The following is a 19,009-nucleotide window of genomic DNA, read 5'->3' as shown; positions in this document are numbered from 1 at the left end:
GAAGGGTCACTCGGAGAAGCTGTAGGGGCTGGGAATTGGCAAAGGTGTTGCCTGGAGAAAGGGGCAGGGACAGTCCTAAGCCTCACTGCGCCTGTTGTCCAGTTAGGTGGAGAGAAATCTGCTGGGCAGAGGGAGCTCTTCTTAGCACTGCTGGGCCCCAGCTCTGCCACACAGCTCCTGCTGGCCTTCAGTGCCAAACCAACCAGTGAATGGACATGTGGGGGTACCCCTACACTCCCATGGTCCCGAGTGTCAGTCCCAGGAGCCAAGGCTCTCTTGTCCAGAGGCCTCTCTCCCTCATGACCCACTCCCTGGTGACCCCCCGTCCCCTGTGACCCCTCTTGACCTCTCAGTTAACCTCTTCTCATCTCCAATGAGTACTCCCAGTCTCCTGGGGCTCCCACGCTCACAGTGATCCTCTCACCCCCTCAAAGACCTCACTGTGTCCCCGAGCTATCCCTCCTGCACTGATTGATATCCACCTCCCAGGTGACTCCTTTCATCCCTCAGTCCTGTCCTCACTGTCCTGCTACAGCTGCTGCTTTGACGGCAGCACACCTGTTCACTGAGACACCTTCTTAGGCTGCAGCATGGTGGTACAGCACCTGCTAAAGGCAGGAGATGACCTGCATCTGCATGACCAGCAGAGTTGCACTCCTCAGGAGGGGAGAGCAGGGTGGTATGGCCAAGCACAGCCAGGAGGTAAGCAGTGGACCAAATGAAGAGGGAGCACTGGGGCCTGCACCTCCACCCTACCTCACCCCACATACCCCTCATCCAGGTGCTGGAGCTGCTACAGATTTGTTGTGCCCATATAGCTACACTAGTATACAGTGGTGAGGTGGCACTCACTGCATTCCTGGGCCAATTGCAGGCTGGCTCTGGACACAAATTATGTGGTTCCCTGTCTTTGCTGTGCTAATGCAGGTGACCAAGTAACTGTTCACGCTGGGAATCCCACCCACCCACCACTCCCAGTTACCCAAGACTTACCCTCAGACTGACCTTGACCCCAGGGCACCAGGGCCAAAGCAGATCAGGAGACCTCTCCAAATCTCAGCCTTGGGGTTTGGCCAGGCAAGTGGGAAAGGTTGGGAGGACCACCCCTGTCCTCTTCGTGCCTCATAGTCTCATTCCCTTCTCCAGCTGAGCAGCCTGTGGACACTAGGGCTGGTAACAGGTATACACCTCTTGGACACCAAGCAGCTGCCTCCAGCCTAGGGTGAGCCTGACTGCACCTACAAGGGCAGCTCCCACACACTCATGGCCAAGTGAGAGGTAGCCCCTCCAACACCTGCCTGGCTGTCCAGCAGAGAGCTCTGGGGAGAGTCCGGATCTCCAGCTCCCCTTGCAAGGAAAACCCCTTTGTCTCCGATGTGTACTCTCTCCCCGTCCCATCTCCAGCTACCTATGGAGGGGCCACCCAGTCACTGGGTAGCAGCCAAAGGCCACTGGAACCCAGCCTGTTGTACTGACCTTCAGCGCTACAGGTGCGCCACCCCCAGCCTCCTCCCCATGCCAATTTGGTCCCACAGACCAATATCCTACCTGCCCTCCCAACTCAAATGTTTGTAAACAAAGACTGGGAAGTGCGACAGTGGCCATGGTATAGTGTCTTCACCTCTGGACTGGCACCTCACATAGAACCCTCCAACCGAAGTGACCACCACCCCCCCACCACTGGATAGTGGGTACGCAGACCCGCGTGCTTGTTTCGTAGGTTGAGAAGAGGTGGCTGTACCACTGATGGTAAAGACCAGGTGCTGGCTCTCTGACAGCCAGGCTTTGTGACCTGGGGTCGTTTTCCCTCCTGTCTGGGAGCTGGTGTAGATCAGCAGCCCCTGGCATATGGTGATCTCTGCTGAGGGGCAGCCTCCACCCTCTGCGGGTTTGGGCCTCTTTGTGAGTAGCCTGCTTTCCTCCCACCTAGCACCCTGCACCGCCCCAACCTGCTGCTGCTTCTGGCACTGAACCTCAGCAAGTCTGCTGGTGCCACAGCCTCTCTTCAAGTCAGTGTGGTTGGGTTCCCTGAATGTGGCTCTGAAGCCCCAGGGACCAAGCCGGGGTGGGGGGGGCAGTCCTGCACTATGCCAAGCTTGCTGCCTGGTCGCCTGCTGCGGCAGGTACTGAAGGCCCTGCGGTTTCTGCAGACCCACTGGCGTGTTCATGGTGGTCTCAGATCACAGGCTGTGCAGTTGATGCGACCAGTCCTGGCCAAGGCGACTACCTGTCTCACCTGCATGCCCAGTGTCCCCGTCTAGCAGCCAATAGCTTACCAGGCCCCTTGGTCTCCACAGGACTTAGTAGGGCTCCCCCTGAGAAGGCCCAGGCCCAGCTCCCGAACTGTTCATCCCAGAGCTGCCCTTTGAGTTACCTGCGGTGATATGCCTGTTGCTACCTCAGACATCTACAGCCTCTGCATCCTGACCCAGCAGGTCTTCACTACTCAGTGAGTGACCCTATGCCCTGCCTTTTTGAGGTACCCTGCCCCTTTGGACCCACCAATCATACTTCCTCGCAGAACTGTTCTGGGCTGAAGTAAAGGCTAAACTGGAGGCAGGAGAGAGCCTGGCCTTGGAACCCCTGGAGCCAAGCCTCTAACAGGCCTTGATTCAGGCTGGGCCAGGCTGAGAGCCTACTGACTGCTGGAGCCGCCTGTGGAATACCCGATACCTGCTGCGGGAGTCCAGGTACAGGACAGGCTGGCAGTAGTGGGTGGTTGCCATGGAACCTTAGGCACGGCCTGTGTCCCCACATCCAGCCTCCTTTCCACAGGACTCAGCTCCTGCAGTGAACTCCCCAATGGACTGGACCATACTGGGCCCTGCACCCCAGGGTTCCCCACCAGGTAAGAAAGAGGGCAAGAGGTAGCAGGTGCTGGGCACAGTTCAACTATAACCCCCTAATTCCAACCAACTGGTTAGTACCCCCAGAGGCGCTATACTATGAGTTGGCTCCTGGATTCAAGACTATACCCAGGCCTGTGTCCCTCTGTGATGTCTCAAAGCCCCTCCTCATCCCAGGTAAGAGTCAGGACAGGGATGTGGAGAACCAAGGGAGTTATGGGGCACCTGGGTCACCCAGGCCACCCAGGCCAGCTCTCTGCCATCACTCTCTACAGGCCCTGGCTATTCCTGAGGTCACAGGGGGGTCACAGCAGAGTCCAGGGGGCCTAGTCTGGGACTCAGGCAGCAGCGTGTCTCCAGGCAGCAGCCCCAGTCCCAGCCCTGACTTTTGCCCATGCTACAGCCCTACAACCAGGGTCAGCCTACACCACTGCCTGGAGCCCAGCTCAACAGTGTGGATGCCCCTAGACCCCTGTGTCCATTCCATCCCTAACTTGTGACACCTCCCCCTAGCTGTCACCAACCCCAATTTCTCTGACTGCCTCTCCTCTGAACAGGGACCCCTCCCTGGGACCCCCAACTCTCCCCTCACTGACCTATGACCCATACTCCTTTGCCCAGGGCCCTGTCCTGCACTCAGTCTTTCAGGGTCCAGCTTCCCTGCTGGACAGCCAGGGTTCTGAGAAACAGCTTGAGGGGAAGTTCTCAGCCAAAATCTCAGTACTGTAGGGGCTGTGGCAGCACAGGGCTACCCTGCTGGACCCTGACCTTGTCTGTTGACCCACAGGGAAGTTTCCCATTCCCTGGAGATTGCTGGCAGGGAAGGCCACTAGGGCCAGTGAAGCAGAAAACCCTGAGCCCATGCCTTCCCCCAATCCTCCACTCCAGGCCTGTTCTGAGCTCCATGGCCCCCAGGTGGCGGCACCAGCTCCCTCTCCCCACCCCTCGAAGGTGGGTAGTCCTGAACTGATCAGAGGAGGTCCCTTCTCCAGCGTGCAGAAGTGAGAAATTGGCCCTGGCAAGAGTGCTTCTGGGCCCCTTCCTTATACCTGGGGTAACCCTCAGCCCATCCCTGCCCTGCTACTCCCCAGGGCGGATCTGCTGGAAGAGATCACAGCAGAGCTGCGAGGTGGACGCCAACTCGGAGACAGGCCAGGCCTTGACCCTGCTCCTGGCACAGATTCTTAGGACATCAGTGGCCTCTTCTCTGCTGATATCGCTCTTCAGAGGCTCCCAAGAGGGACTTCCCACTCAGCACCTGCTGAAGTAATAAAATGATAAAGCAACCGATTGCCTCTTTGTTCACTGAGTCTAGCCCCAGCATGACATTAGCAGACACAGTTTTACCATTTTTATTCATTAATGTTGTCAGATGGTTTAATGGGATATGTGGGGAGATGGGCAGGGGCTGTCCCCCACGCCTTGTGCACAGGTTAGGACATGCTGGGGGCTCCCAGAGGGAGAGGGAGGACAAAGGGTCGGCCTGACCCTAAGATTTGTGTGAGAGCCCCAGTGATGGAGGACGGACAGAGGACCGGTGCGCCCTTTAGCCCAGGGCAGGGACACCATAACAGGCAGGGACCCGCCTCAGAAGCAAGTTACAAAGTTAGAAACCAGGGGCGGGGGCAGGAGCTTAAGAAAATACAAAACAAGGGACTGGGTTGGGTCAGGATCAACGAGAGAGAAGAGAGAAAGGTCTCTGCTCTGGCTCAGCAGTAGCTTTGGGTCTGGCCCTCAGTGTGGAGGGACCAGCTGGAAGTGGGGAAAGGGGGTGGGGGACCAGCCCCCTCCCTCCCCTGGCCCCCATTCCTGTACAAGGACCCTCGGTGGTGCTCATCCCCCCTACCATAGACTGGTGGGGCTGCCCTGTAGAGCAGGAGAGGCTCGGGAGGGCCCCAGGGCCCAGGCACCCTGTGAGGGGTAGGGGGGCCCCAGGAGGCTCTCTGTTTTTGGGGGAGGTGGGGGGCTGTGGGGCAAGGATCTGAACGGCTTCGGGTATGGGCAGGGGGAGAAGAGGAGCTGGAAGAGGTGGATGAGGGACCCCTGGACCCTAGGGCTAGGTTGACATAGAGGGGCTCAGGCCGAGTGGGGCACCGGGCAGAGTGCTGAGGGGCTGAATAGCCCAGGTTATGGGGAAAGCAGGAGGGGCGGGGTGGGTAGCTGAGCAGGAAGTCAGGGGGCCTGTGCAGGGGTGGTGATTGACCAAGCATGCCATAGGAGACATTGAGCCTGTCTGGGGGCATGGAGCGAAAAGGACTCCAGGACCGGGTGGGGCCAGAGTAGGAGGAGCCCTCACCGGCCTCAATCTCATAGTACAGGTTCTCTCCCCTGTCAAGTGGTGCAGGGGGACCCAGAGAACTCCTCCATCCTGGGGCTGGGGAGCTGGGCTGGAAGGATGTGGAGGCCAGGGGATACAAGCCTGTTTTGGGGACCCCAAGAAAGGGTGGCAGACATTCCCGGGGAGCTGAGAAGCTGACAGGGGTTCTCACAGAAGAAAGAACCTGCGAGGAGACAGGACACAGAAACTAGGCTGACGTCTCTGGCATATCCCTGCAGCCCCCACCCATCCTGAGCTGGGCACTGACCTGGGCAGGGCCTCTGCATCCCCTCCTTGAGATCCCCATGGGCCGCGGGCTCCTCACCAGGCTTCCAACACTTTGCTGCCTTGGTAGGGAGGGTGGGGGCCCTGGAGCCCAGGCACCAGGGTGGGCTAGGGGGTGGGAGGGCGGCCCCCTCCCTGAGGCCCCCAGAGGCTCACCACCCACCTCCAGGGACAGTGGGCGGCAGAAAGGGGCGTGGGGAGCAGACAGGGCACTCCCATGCTCCTGTTGGTTCTGTCTCTGGGCCACCTGCTGAGCCCGCTCAGCCAGGGCCAGGGCCATGAGGCGTGCTGGGTTCTTGGGAGGTGGAGGCGGGGCCCCACCAGGGCGCAGGAGGGATAGGGGTGGGGGCAGCAGCGGTAAATCCACGCCAGACCCTACACAGAGGAAAGAGAAGGGGCCTCAGCCAGGTCTTGAGCGCAGCCTCAGGGTCCGTGAGGGTATAAATGGGCTGAGTAGGACTCACCATGCTGCCCTTGGGCTTCCAGGGGACCCGGTGGTGCCAGCTTGCTGCACATCTCCTGTTGGCAGGTATCACCCAGCTGGGCTTTGGCTCCATGAGGCAGCAGGGAGATGAGATGGGGGTGCAGGCCTGGGTTGGGGCTGAGTGCTGGTGTTGGGGTGACTGAGGCAGGCGTTCCCCCAGCCTCCAGCAGCTCCAGGACAGCAGGTGGCACGGATACCGCCAGGGGTTCTGAGATATCCAGGGCAGCGGGTGAGGCAGAGCTGGTGGGCCCACGGGGTGAGAAGGCCTGGGGGGTGGCCCTGGGTGGGAAGGCAGATGCAGGGGCTGGGGGAGCTGGGCTGGCAGGAGGTGCAGGGTCCCCTGGAGTAGGACTGCTGCAGCGAAAGGTAAGGGGATCAAAGTCGAGCCCCTGGAGCCCCTCCAGGCAGCGGGGTGGGCTGAAGTCCAGATCATCACCATCATCTAGCCAGGCTGAGTTTCGGTGAGAGGGGGAACCGGAGAGTGCTCCCAGCCCAGCTGCTGAGGATTCGGAGGACTCGGAGGACTCAGAGGACTCGGCAGACTCAGAGGAGGAGGACGAGGACAGGCTCTCACAGGAGCCGGCGGGTGCAGGGCCCACAGGGAAAGCATCACTGCTGGAGTGGGGTCGCCGAAGCCTGTGCAGCCTCTGGAGGCCTGAGAGGGTGGTAGGTGGGAGAGAGTCAGGGGTCAGAGCTCAGAACTTGACATATCCATACATCAGTGAGAACAGAGCATACAACCAGGAGTCTGGGGAAGTAATACGCAGAGGCACTTCCCTGGGGAGGGCCACAGTGGCTGTGAACCCAGGGAGAACCAGTTGTTCAGACTCATGGTGACAAAGGAAATGAACGGTAAGTCCCTGAGGAGAACCACTGCAGATCCAAGGGCCAGAATGAAGTCTGACGACCCCACAGGCTGTGAATATGACCAACAGGATCTCAAACAAGCTGCTGGGGGTAGGCTGGAGCAACCACTTTTGGAAAACGGTCGGGCCTTTTCCTGTTCAGTTGAACACGAGTGTGCCCGAGAGTATGCACCTCCACTTCTGGGGACTCGTAGAGCCCTCTCAGGGGGGCAGGCATAGCAGGGAGGGCTCGTAAGAGCCCCCACATCCGTCGGGAGTGGGAAGGACAAGCAGCCCTGGCTGGGGCACCCGCATGGAACACTGAACATCAGCGGACAGCAGTGAGCCTGAGCTCCACCTGGCAACGCAACGGTAGCCTGTGGCGCAGCTGTGAACGACCACGTACAGCGTGACACCCCCTTCCTTGTACTACCTTCGGCTGAGGTTTTAAAATGACTAAAACTGCACAATATGTTTACGTATACCGCTGTACACGCTACAAACCTTAAAAACAAGAGGATGATGACCATCAGATCTAGAAGATGCCTCTGGGGAGGCCAGCAGGTAGGAGAGGGGAGGAGCTTGCAGGTAAGGTTGCGGGACTCTTTTAGTTCTGGCCAGTGGGTATGTGGACATCCATTACATTATGCACATTTTTTCAAAAGGAATGAGTAAGAATGTGGAAGGACCTTGTATGGACCAATGATCACAGTGGGGCAGGAGCCAAGGGTGATGCTTTATCCAACTTATTATACCTGATGTCCAAATTAAAAACTAATAAAATCCCAAGACACCCAAATTTGAAGTACAGCATATGAAGGCCAACTCAGGGGCCCGGCTCTTCCCAGCTCGACCCCGGCACAGGCCAGGCCGCCCTGCGCTCACCAGCTCCGCTGGCCTGTGATGACAGAGACTCCTCGCTCTTGGCAGATCTCAGTGTGACTGTGTCAGGTCGGCTACCTACAAAGAGAGGTAGAAGGGTCACAGGGGCACTCCAGAGTGCCTCCCCCACTGCTATGCCAACTGCTCGACCTCTGACCTGAAGGCTGTGGTGCGGCACGCATGCCCCCCAGCCAGGGAAGAGGCTTCTTTCGGGGGATGCTGGGGCCCCGGCCCAGCGCAAAGAAGGTCTTCCAGCTGCTACCCGCCGGCTTCCGCTGTTTCTCGCCTCTCTCTTCTTTCCTCCTGGGGTTTGGGTGAGACACAGGAGGCAGTGTGAGGAGCTGAGGCCTCCAGGCTAGACCCTCCTCTCCTCAGCATCCCACTCACTTTTCCGCAGGTGAGGCTGAGGCCTTGGGAGATGTGGATTCAGTGGGTGTCCCCAGTCGGCCCTGGGTGCGAGCCTGAGCTTCCTCCAGAGTCAGCAGGCGAGTGGAGGGGCCACCGCCCGCAAGGGACTTGGGCCTGGGGAGGAGGCAGCGGCCTGGGGAGTTGGGAAAGTGGGCAGCTATCAGCCCAGGGGCCTTCCAAGGACACCGCAAAGCCAAGCGCTACAGCCCAAGCCCCAGCCCCAAAGCGTGCCCCCCACCCCTGGGCTGGCAAGGCAGGGGACCAGAGAGTATCAGGCAGGAATGGGTGGGCGGCAGGCAGGTGAGCGGGAATGAGGCAGAACCAGCTGATGAGGCAGCTCCCAGCAGCCAGCGAGGGCAGTGGCTCTGGCTTCAGTTACCTCAGGCCAGAGGGCCCTCCGATGTGCTGAATCCTGATTGGGCTGGGGTCCGGGGCAGGGTGGGGAGTCTGGGTGGGGCCTGGGCAGGGTCAAATCTGGGGACCTCCCACCTCCTCCCAGGTAGACCCCTGGCCCCAAACGCCCCCAGGAGCTACAAGGGGTGGAGGAAGAACGATGTCCGGGCCAAGAAGTGGGGATCCTGAGCGTAGGAGCTGAAATGAGAAGGGTGGGGAGGGGTGGGAGAGGCCGGGGCGGGGTCCTCAAGGAGCCAGGAGGGAGGTCCAGCTCCAGTGGGTAGAAACAGGGCTAGGAGCCCACCTGCCCTCCCACACTGCAGCCGTGACAATGAGGAGGCAGTAGCCAGGACATCAGGAGATGGGACGAGCATACCTGCAGTGTCAAGGCCAGCAGAGGTGAAGGTGTCACTAAACAAGACATCCACGTGGGTGAGTAGGAATTCCACCACCACCGACTGCACTCGCACCTCCCGGAAGGCTGCTGCCCCACCCAGCCCCACTGACTCCAGCTCCATGGACCTGGATGGGAAGAGGGAGAGAAAGACCAGGTGCCTAGAGCCACAGCTGGGGGAGGTTCTGGCTGGGTTAGGTGGGGAGCCGATGGAAGCAGTAACTGTCATTCAACACCTCTGACTCCATCCAACTAATCACGTCTATGACCGGGTTCTCAACCTTTCCCCAAACATGCTCGCTCACCACCTTCCCCATTTCAGTCAATGCAGTCCTTTAAGCAGTTCAGGCCAGACACCTTGGAACTGCCTTTGACCCCTCTCTTTCCATCACACCCACGTCCAATCTGACCCCAAACCTTGTGGGCTCCGCCTACAAAATCTATCCAGAATCTAAACTCTTCTTCACTGCTTCGCCCTGGCCCAGCCTCCATCCTCTCCCGCTGGAGCCTCACAGCTGCCTCTCTGGTCTCCTGCTCCCATCCCCCCTCCACAGTCTGTTTCTCATTCACAGCTGGAGGACGCTGTGAACACCTGAGTCATGTCAGGGCCCTCTGAGCTCAGAGCCCTCTCTTGGCTGCAACTCACTCCTGGTGAAGTCCTCACACGACCCACAACCCATAAATCACTCTTCTTCTATCTGGCCCCCCACCCCCGACCTATCTGACACCTCATCATCTTTTCCCCTTCATCCCTTTATTCACTCACTCGCTCACTCACTCANCAGAATCTAAACTCTTCTTCACTGCTTCGCCCTGGCCCAGCCTCCATCCTCTCCCGCTGGAGCCTCACAGCTGCCTCTCTGGTCTCCTGCTCCCATCCCCCCTCCACAGTCTGTTTCTCATTCACAGCTGGAGGACGCTGTGAACACCTGAGTCATGTCAGGGCCCTCTGAGGTCAGAGCCCTCTCTTGGCTGCAACTCACTCCTGGTGAAGTCCTCACACGACCCACAACCCATAAATCACTCTTCTTCTATCTGGCCCCCCGCCCCCGACCTATCTGACACCTCATCACCTTTTCCCCTTCATCCCTTTATTCACTCACTCGCTCACTCACTCAACTCCAGCGCAATGGCCTTCTTACTGTTCCTCCTGACTCAGCCCCAGGACCTCTGCACTTACTGTTCCTTCTGCCTGGTTTGTTACTCTCCAGATATCCACATGGCTCCCTCTCTCACCTTTTACAGATCTTGACTCAAATGTTACCTTCCTCAGTGGAGTCTTCCCCATCCACCTTATTTAAAATCGCAAACCTTTTCTGTATTGCAGGTCTGTCTTTGCTTCTTGTTCCCCCTAGTTCTTATTCCCACCGTCTTATGTACCACCTATTTTATTTACGACAGATAGTTTGCCTGTCTCAGTCACCATAAAATCCTTTGGGGCTTACCCTGCTGCTGGCTATAGAAGACTTCTAACTGGAGCTTTCCCTGACACTCTAAGCACTCCAAAATGCCATGATCCTGTGCATGCCCCTTCCCTGCTTTGTAATCTTTCTCCTTGCCACTCACTACCATCAGACCACACTGTGTATTTTCTTCATGGCCCATCTACCCCATGAGAATGTGAGCCCAGGAGCACCGGGGCTGGCACACTGGAGATAATGAACAAATATATGTTGAATCAAATGAACAAGAGAACAAATGTTAGGTGAGTTCCTAGCATAGGTGTAGGGGGAGACTTGGCGCTCAGCCCATGGGAGGGAGCTGTGGGTGACAGTCTTGGGAGCTGCAGCTTACCGTAGCAGGTTGGGCGCCCAGACAATGGCCAGGTTGCGGGCATGCATGCTGGTGCTGGCACTGTGTTTTGCCATTCTGGCCAAGTGCCTCAGCAAGTATTCCAGAGTCCTGGGGGTGGGAGTGGAAGGGAACACCTCACCTGAGCATCGACTCCCTTGTGAGCCCACCACCGCCCTTTCCTACCCCTCCTGGTTTACCTGTAGTGCGGCGGGGGCAGCTGCTGGATGACATCATGGACACGCACCAGGCGTTCCTCCTCCCCAGGCACCGACATGGCCTCCTGAGGTGGTTGTGCACAGGCATGAGGAGGGCTGGCCCCCACGCATCCCAGCACCCTCCAACCTCACCAGCTCCTTTACTCACGCTGAACTTCCCGTAGAGCTGGTATGTGAGTAGGGGGTTGGGCAGCTCCCGGAAGTAGAGCTTGCAGAGGGAGGACACACTGTGGATGTCCTGAAGGAAGGTGGGGCCAGACAGCTCGGGGATCCTCTCACTGTCAAACTCATGCCTGAGACAGCCAGGTCGAAGAGGAGAAAAACTTGCGTCGGAGTTGGCTCACCTGGCTGTACCCTACCTCCCACTGTCCACAGATGGATGCAGCCCTCCTCCTGCCCTGGACTCTTCAAAGGCAGAGAATTACTTCATATGTAATAACCCTGTGTGCCAAAGACAAAGGCGCCCCATTTTACAGAGGAGCACCCTGAGACTCAAGTGGAAGGTGCCCCTGCCTGTAGCTGCCCCAAGCTATCTGATTCGAGCGTGACCACGCTACTTCCACCCATTTGTTCTTCAAGAGGTCAATGGAAAATGTGGCGGAAATCCCAGCAGCCTTGCTCACAACTACCTAGTGGTGTCCCACTGCTGGAGGGTAAAAGCTCAATGCACAGGAACTCATACCACATCTCTCACACCCCCAGGCTCCACACTCCTCACTTCATGGCCTCCTGTTGGTCTCAACACTTGTGCCTCACTCCTTCCCACCTCGTAGACTGTCAGGTGTGCTGTCTCTCCTCCCTTCAGAACCCTCCCATGTAAAAGCCAAAATCCTAACAGGTGTCAAAACGGCCTTGCATGCTCTGTCCCTGATCACTCCTCAGACATCATCTCCGGTTGCTTCCCCTTTGGACTGGCTGTTCTCTCCACCATGAACGTTTTTCCCATGATATCCACATTGCTTGCTCACTCCCTTCCACCCTACAGAAGGAGCTTGTCCCCAAGAGGCCTTCTCAGCCCACCCTACTTAAAACTGTAATACCCCTCCCAGATTTATTATGATCCTCCTTATCCTTACATCTCTTGTTCTCCATAGCACTTGTCACCTACTAGTAAATTCTCTCATTTCTTTGTTTGTCTCTGCCTCCAACATGTGAGCCCCATGGGGGTGGGAGTCTCTGGTTGTCTCATTAACCACTGTATCCCCACTGTGGTCAAGTTGTCAGGGTTGGTTCTGGTTTGGTAGGTGGCAGGGACTCAGTGAAATTGACCCCTCTACTTCCAACGCTCATTCTATTCTCACCTCTCAGGCCTTGGTGTGGGTGTCACTTCCTCAAAGCAGCCCACCCTGCCTCCAGCCCTGATCTAACCCCAATCTATACCTTCCCAACTCCCAAGATCTTCCCAACTTGGAACATGACACAGGACATAGACTTGGGATGATATTCAGTAAAAGTCTGTGGAGGAAAGGGATGGGTAGACAGCCCTCACCGTAGCCTCTGGATATTGGATGACACTCCTGAGAGCCGGTAGATGCCGTCTACCACCCCATGGGCCTCAATAAACTCAGAGCAGCAGCGAAGAACCTGGGGCACTGGGAGAAAGCACTGGGGTCAGGGCTGGAGAGCTCAAATCCTGAGTGGGAGCGGTGGCCTAGGCAGGTGGGCCCGGGACCTTACCGTCTTGGCCCGAATTGCTGAGGTGCTCTCCAAGGTCACAGCCAAACACCCTCTGCCGAAGGATACCTCTCTGTCTCAGGCGCTGTCGAGAAGGGCGGGAGCGCATGAAGGTGCGCAGGAGGCCAGCCAGCTTCCCACGTGGCCGGGGCACGGCTGCAGGGGGAAAAGCAGGCACACAGGATCAGTACAGTTATCAGTCTGATGGGAGGGGGCCGGAAACTGACCTCTTGCTTTCATTACCTGAGGTCAGAGAGCAGACACCCTGGGGAGCTGGGACACCACACAGGGGACCATCAGCATCTGTGGGGGGAACCACAGGTGGAAAGGACAGATGGCAGAACAAGAACGAAGGAAGGCCTCCCGACTTTGCCCCTGGCAGTTACCCTCGGCACTTACCCCCCTTGAGTCCTGGACAGGGCCGCTCTGTGAATAGCTCCACACACTCGCTGGGGAAGAAACCAACCTGAGGAGGTATCAGGGTCAGTGCCCGGGCCACCCTAGCTGCCACAGGGCCCCAGCCCCACCTGACTACTCCAATCCAGGCTCACCTGGAAGCCTCGCTTTCCCCGCCACCAGCTCCGATCTTCTGTGGGTGGCATGTCGATCACGGAGACAATGTCTCCCACCTGGGAGTGGGCAGAGGAGAGAGTCAGAAGCAGCGAGGAAGTGGGGAGAACAGCTGGAGTCTGCCCCTTCCCCACAGCCTCACCTCGAAGGACAGCTCATCTGGTGCCTGGGCTGTGTACCGTTTTACCACATGGGCAGCTGCCACCGCAGGAACATTGAGCGAGGCCTCCTCACTGAGGAGGAGTCGCCTGCCATGGTTGTCCAGCTGACATGGAGGGTGGGTATGACAGGGAGAGCCCAGAAGGTGATAAATAATAAATAATAAAAAAAATAAGAAAAGGTTCTCCCATGCCCAGTAGAGGCCCCCACTCGTTTCCCATCTAGTCACTCGGAGCTATTGGTAAGACACCCAAATTCATGCCCCTTCCATTGCAAGGCCCCTTCCTAACCCTCACTTGTCCCAGGGCTCCCCGGCCCTGAAGTCCTCCTGATGCACTCGTGCACCCTCACCCTTCACAGCAGACACCGCACATCTGCTATCCAAAAAGCTGCTGGTTTTACATGGATACAGAGGGTTTTGAGGGTTACCAGATGGGAGGGGGCATGGGGGAATGGGAGAAGAGGTGAGGGGATTAAGAAGTACAAATAGGGAGTCACAGAATAGCCATGGGGATGTAAAGTATAGGAGACGGAGAAGCCAAAGAACTTATATGCATGATCCGTGGACATGAACAATGGTGGGGGGATTGCCTGAGGGAGTGGGGGATGCTGGGTGGAAGGGGACAAAGAGGGTAAAATCAGGACAACTGTAATAGCATAATCAGTAAAATGTAATTTTTAAAATGAGAGTCAAAATCAAACAAGTAAATAAATAAATGAATGAAAATTTAAAATTGCCCTGGCAGGTGTGGCTCTGTAGACTGAGTATCAGCCTGAGAACCAAAGGGTCGCCCGTTTGATTCCCAGTCAGGGCACACGCCTGGGTTGTGGGCCAGGCCCCCAGTAGGGGGCGCGTGAAAGGCAACCACACACTGATGTTTCTCTCCCTTTTCCCCTCCCTTCCCCTTTCTTTAAACATAAACAAACAGCCAAAGAACTTATACATAGGACTGATGGTAGCCCTGGCTGGCGTAGCTCAGTGGATTGAGCACGGGCCTGTGAAGCATAGGACTGAGGGACATGAACTAAAGGGGGGGAATGCGGTGGAATGGGGTATGTAGGGCGGAGGGAATAAAGGGGGGGAAACGGGACAGCTGTAATGCTAAAACACACAAACACACACCAGCAGGCACTCGTTCTCTCTCGTAGGCATTAACCCAAACAGACCCTGGAATGCCAGTGCCTCCTCCTGTCTGGCTCATTTCCTTCCTGTGCCCATACACACTCCCAGGCTGGTTCTTGGTCCTCTGACGTCCCTCACTCACTCCCAACTCCAAGCCCTGCTGCCCGGGCCCACCTCCATCCAGGTGAGCACAGGCCCACAGTTGAGGTTACTGTCCACCAGTCCTGACAGGGTCTCCAAGTATTGCAGCAGCAGTGGCACCAGCATCTGTGATGAGATTGTCAGGGTGAGCTCTTATGAGGAGACCCCCGGGGGAGCCCACTGTCCTTCTACATTGCCTTAGCTTGCCTCTAGGCAGAACAGAACTTCAATCGCAATGCATGGGAGCCACTCCACTGTTAAGTAGTAAAATATCATATCAGTTTGCACACAGGCTATGCCAAGCTCCTTTGTACTTCTATTGGTCTGGCCATATTGACCCTCCCATGGAACACCCCAGAACTCCCCATGATCTTAAAACTAAAGGGAGCTTCCAGAACCTTGCTGCAGTCCTAGGGGCCACTCCATTCTGATTGGTGGGACTCAAACCATACTTGTGTTTAAGTATTTATCAATCCCCCTGCCTTAACGGTTTCCTACATCCATGATGAGGACACACCATGGTCGAGGCAGGGATGGGATAACAAACGGCTTACCTGGGAAGCCCTGGCACCCTCTGGAGGTGGGGGAAGCTCCGGAAGGCAGGAAAATCTCCGGTCAAATATGCACCGGTGGAGGTGGGCATCCAGGGAGCGGAAGTCATCATAACTGCGGAGAACTGGCCAGGAACGGCCCTGTGGGAGCAGGAGGGACAGAAAGGAGAAGTGGTTCCATTTCACTGAGCTGAGGACCACGGCAACCAGTCCACCGGGCTAGATGAAAAGCAGGGGTGGCCTTACCTGACAAGTCACTTGCACCCCAAACACCAACTCATTCTCCCCAGAGAAGCTAGAGCCTTCACGCTCTGGAGACAGCAGGAGCTGCAGAGAAAAAGAAAGGCCCAGGTGAGGGCCTCACATCTGTTCCAGTACTACCTCTCCAGGTGGCACTATCTAGGGATAAGGCCATATTCCCTAAGGGCAGAGCCTGGTGATGCCTCAGTCAGAATACAGAGTCTTGGCACCAAGTATATACCTAACAAAAAGTTGTTGCTGAATGAATCAAGGAAAAAACACATGAATGATGAGCAGCTCTCCCCTCTGTCCTGCAACTCCCATCACTGACTGCTCAGGTGGGTGGAGCAGCCAGTCCCAGGGACCAGTCTTAGGGGTTGGGTGGCTGACAATGCTTCAGGGTTGAGTGGGGTTTCATCTTCCCACCCGGGGGTAAATCCTCATACCTGAATGTGGCCAAAGTCAACATTCTCATAGTGGAAATGAGCACAGTCAGCCAGCCGAGGGAAGGGACCTCGAGGAGCTGAGAGCCTGGGGGACAGGTAACACATCACTAGTGGCTCCTGTGCTCGGCCCCCTTGTAAGCTGAGCCACTCCCTTACTTCTCACCTCTTCCCAGGCTTCCCCTTCGCACTGGGGGCCCCAGTTGGAGGTAGGGGCTGCACTGAGCCCTCCCCTGAGCCATCCAGGCTGTCAGTGCTTCGAGCCTGTGGAGCAGAAAAAAGAATCAGAGGACCCCAGAGATGGGAGCAGAGAGACAACAGGAGTATTGTTATCGTCCAGTCTGGGCCTAGAGACTGAATCACTCTTTATACTGGAGTAGCAGAGTAGGTCAAGGAGAGGTGAAGGCCAGGCTAAGAATAGGCCTTCATCTTCCTGTGTGGTCTGGGGTGGGGGTGTGTAGAAGAGCAGGGGCCAGAAGTGAGGCAGGGAGAGCGCATGCTAGTACCATGTCTCTGGGTTTAAACTCCTCTTGTAGGCCCTTGAGAGTACAGTCATCTTCCACTTGTGCCTCTCCACCCCTCTCAACGATGTCTGTGCAATCACAGCTTCCATTTTCTCAGTCTTCCTGCTCTCAGCCTCGCCCCTCCTGCCAGCATCTCCACAGCAAGCAACAGTATAACTTTCACACAACACAATCCTGTCTCTCCATAGATCACAGACCTTCAGTGGATCCCTGTTGTCTCGAAGATAATTCTCTGGTCTGTTTGCCTCTCCACCCTCATCTCTCCCCATTGCCTCCATTCTTAGAGTTCTCAAATTTCTGAGTCCAACAAAAGCACCATTTTCTCATTTCCTTCTAGGCCTTTACAAAGGCTGTTCCCTCTGCATGTAACACTCTTCCCTATTCTTTCACTAGGTTCACCCTTCCTCATCAACTCTCATGCTTCCTCCTCTCCAAAGTCCTCCCTGATCCTTCAGGTTGTATCAGTCACCTCTTCTGGACTCCTCCATCCTGAGGTTCCCCCACTCCAGGCTTGATGACTCTGCCTGGGTTTCCCCCATCACAGTCCTGAGCGCTCTGAGATGTCACTGTCTGGTGACAAGTCCATCTTCCCCACTGGACTGTGACCTCCCCAGGATCAGGGTCTGGGGCTGAGCCCTCAGCTCCCCAGCATTGTCCAGCACAGAGGTAGGCACAGAACTGATACTCCTCACAAATAGGGTTGTGTCTGGCTCCTTGCTGGGTCCAAGGCCAAGTGTCAACCCAGTTGCCAGTGGTGGGTGGGGTAAAATCTGATGCATAAATTAACCAGATACCAGATGTGGACTCCCCAGACTGGGCTCTAGCTTCTCCCTCATTCACACCCCTGCAACCCAAGTTCTCCTTCATCTACCCCTCAGGTCCGGTCCCCTCCAACCCATGAAACTCCCAAAGGCAGGATGGGACCCAACTCTCTTTGTGCTTGGAGCCTGAGCTGGCAGAGGTCTCAGTGAATGTTTGTTACGTGATCGAAGGAAGAAATAAGATGGATGAAAAAGCAGGAGCAGCGTGGTGGAAGAGGGAGATGGAGGGGAGGGAGGATGAAGACAAGATGGAGAGGAACTAAGGACCAGTGCTGGCTTGGGGATGGGGTGGACTAAGGAGGACAGGGAGGGCTGGAAAGGCTGAGGTAAAGGCTCTAGCTGGTGGGAGAAGAGGCTTGGTTGAGAGAGACTGGGATGGGGTTAAAATAATAAGAGAAGAAAAGGGTTAGACTGAGGTGGAGCTGAGTGGGGGTGGGGCTATAGAAAGAGGCTAGTGGTAGCAGGAGGAGGAGGCTAGGCTGGGAAGGGATGGAGGTTGGGCTAAAATGATGAAGACAGCTCTGGGATGCGGGGGTTGGTGGGGTCCCAGGGAGCGTCGGCAGGTACCTGTTGGGACCATTTGGGGGATGCCGGGTCCTTCCCAGGACCAGTCCCTCCCAAGTCCAAGCCTTCAGCCACAGACCTCCATCCGGGGTGTGGAAGGAGATGTTCGCTGAGAGGGCGGGGCAGGGAAGGGCTTGGGACCAAGACCAGGCTGGGGGACAAGAGGGCCCGCGACTTGGGGCGAGGGGCTGCGCAGGCCTCGGGCTCCGGCGGGGCCGGGGCCCGGGGCGGGGCGCGCGGGGTGGGGCCGTGCATGGACAGACTGCCACGCGGACCGACTGACGGCCGCATAGGCCCCTCACCACCATGGTCGCGTGGCCTCCTCAGGTGCTGGCCGCGCTAGACACCTCGATCGTCGTTGTCCTCGTCGCGGATGCCGCCGCCATGGTGACACAAAGGGGTGGGCACGAGCAGCGCGCGGGCAGCTGTAGGCTCCGCCCCTAACCGCTGCCTGTGGCTGAGGTGCCCGCCCCACGGGGGCGGGGACAGTAGGGACGGCAGGCAGCCCCTCATTGGCTCCACCCCGCCTGGGGCGTCCAGCCCACACAGCGGCTTCTCATTGGCTTTGGCTCGAGTCCCTCCCTAGCTGGGTCTTGCCCAGAAAAGCTTGACAGCGCCACGACCACGCCCATGACTGCTTTCATTGGCTTTCATTCCCTGATACACACCCCCTTGTTTCTTTTTATTTATAGAGACGGGAAAGGAGGGAGAAAGAGTAACATTGATGTGAAGATACACTGACCAGTTGCCTATCGCGCGCCCCGACCGGGGACCTAGCCCATAACCCAGGCCCATGCCCTGACTGGGAATCAAACCATAGACCTTCCGCTCAATCCACTGAGCCACACCAGCCAGGGATAAACTTTTCTTCTAACACCTTTAATGCAAAATAATGGGCCCTACGCCTTAGTTCACTCAGTGACCGCTCCTCTGACCCTCATAATTGTATACTCTCATATGCTCAGGGCTTTTCTCCATCTCCAGGCAGCTTTTCAAAGTCTCAATTCTCTAAGCCTCACCTTGTCAGTCCTCACCCCAGCCCTTCCCGCGGAATACTGAGGACATTTGCCCATGGATGGTTTCTGCTGGCTCAGGTGCCTCGCCTGGAACATAACCTAGGCACTGTGTGACTTAGCTCTACCCACTGGTATTTTCCTTGCCTTCCCTACTGCTTATTACAGGCCAGCTTCCAGCCTTATCTCTTTTCCGAGAAATAAGTTCAGCCTGCAATGCCACAACACAGCCATGCCCCGCCATAAAGCCAATCCCAGTCATTCTCCCCACCACTGACTTAGCCAAGTTCAGAAAACATTAACAGTGACCCTTTCAAGATGAG

The 19,009-nt window shown here is 56.9% G+C and overlaps 1 protein-coding gene across 1 annotated transcript; it reads right to left on the bottom strand.

Moving 5' to 3' along the window:
* Positions 1-4,187: 4,187 nt before the first annotated feature.
* On the bottom strand, positions 4,188-18,105 carry ARHGAP33 (Rho GTPase activating protein 33). Its single transcript, XM_037039659.1, has 22 exons — positions 17,976-18,105; positions 15,931-16,028; positions 15,768-15,852; positions 15,328-15,408; positions 15,085-15,222; positions 14,564-14,656; positions 13,250-13,372; positions 13,089-13,166; positions 12,937-13,003; positions 12,781-12,840; positions 12,541-12,693; positions 12,353-12,455; positions 11,012-11,156; positions 10,846-10,928; positions 10,649-10,756; positions 8,837-8,982; positions 8,047-8,200; positions 7,817-7,962; positions 7,663-7,737; positions 5,913-6,587; positions 5,432-5,823; positions 4,188-5,347 (listed from the first exon to the last, which is right to left on the bottom strand). The coding sequence occupies exons 1-22, from the start codon at positions 17,979-17,981 to the stop codon at positions 4,556-4,558; spliced, it is 3,801 nt and encodes a 1,266-aa protein (XP_036895554.1). The 5' UTR covers positions 17,982-18,105; the 3' UTR covers positions 4,188-4,555.
* Between the last annotated feature and the right edge of the window lie 904 nt (positions 18,106-19,009).

The sequence above is a fragment of the Sturnira hondurensis genome, unplaced genomic scaffold (assembly GCF_014824575.4).
Source record: "Sturnira hondurensis isolate 20B ecotype Veracruz unplaced genomic scaffold, ASM1482457v3 Scaffold0025395, whole genome shotgun sequence".
NCBI classification, from domain to species: domain Eukaryota; kingdom Metazoa; phylum Chordata; class Mammalia; order Chiroptera; family Phyllostomidae; genus Sturnira; species Sturnira hondurensis.
The sequence above is the reverse complement of the archived record's forward strand: the minus strand, read 5'-3'. Positions and strand labels throughout refer to the sequence as shown.

Excerpts from the sequence above, each read along its gene's own strand:
- ARHGAP33 (XM_037039659.1), bottom strand. Across the intron at positions 15,853-15,930 it reads AAGGGGAAGCCTGGGAAGAG|GCTCTCAGCTCCTCGAGGTC; the intron begins GTGAGAAGTAAG and ends CCTGTCCCCCAG. Across the intron at positions 13,167-13,249 it reads CAGATGAGCTGTCCTTCGAG|GTGGGAGACATTGTCTCCGT; the intron begins GTGAGGCTGTGG and ends GCCCACTCCCAG.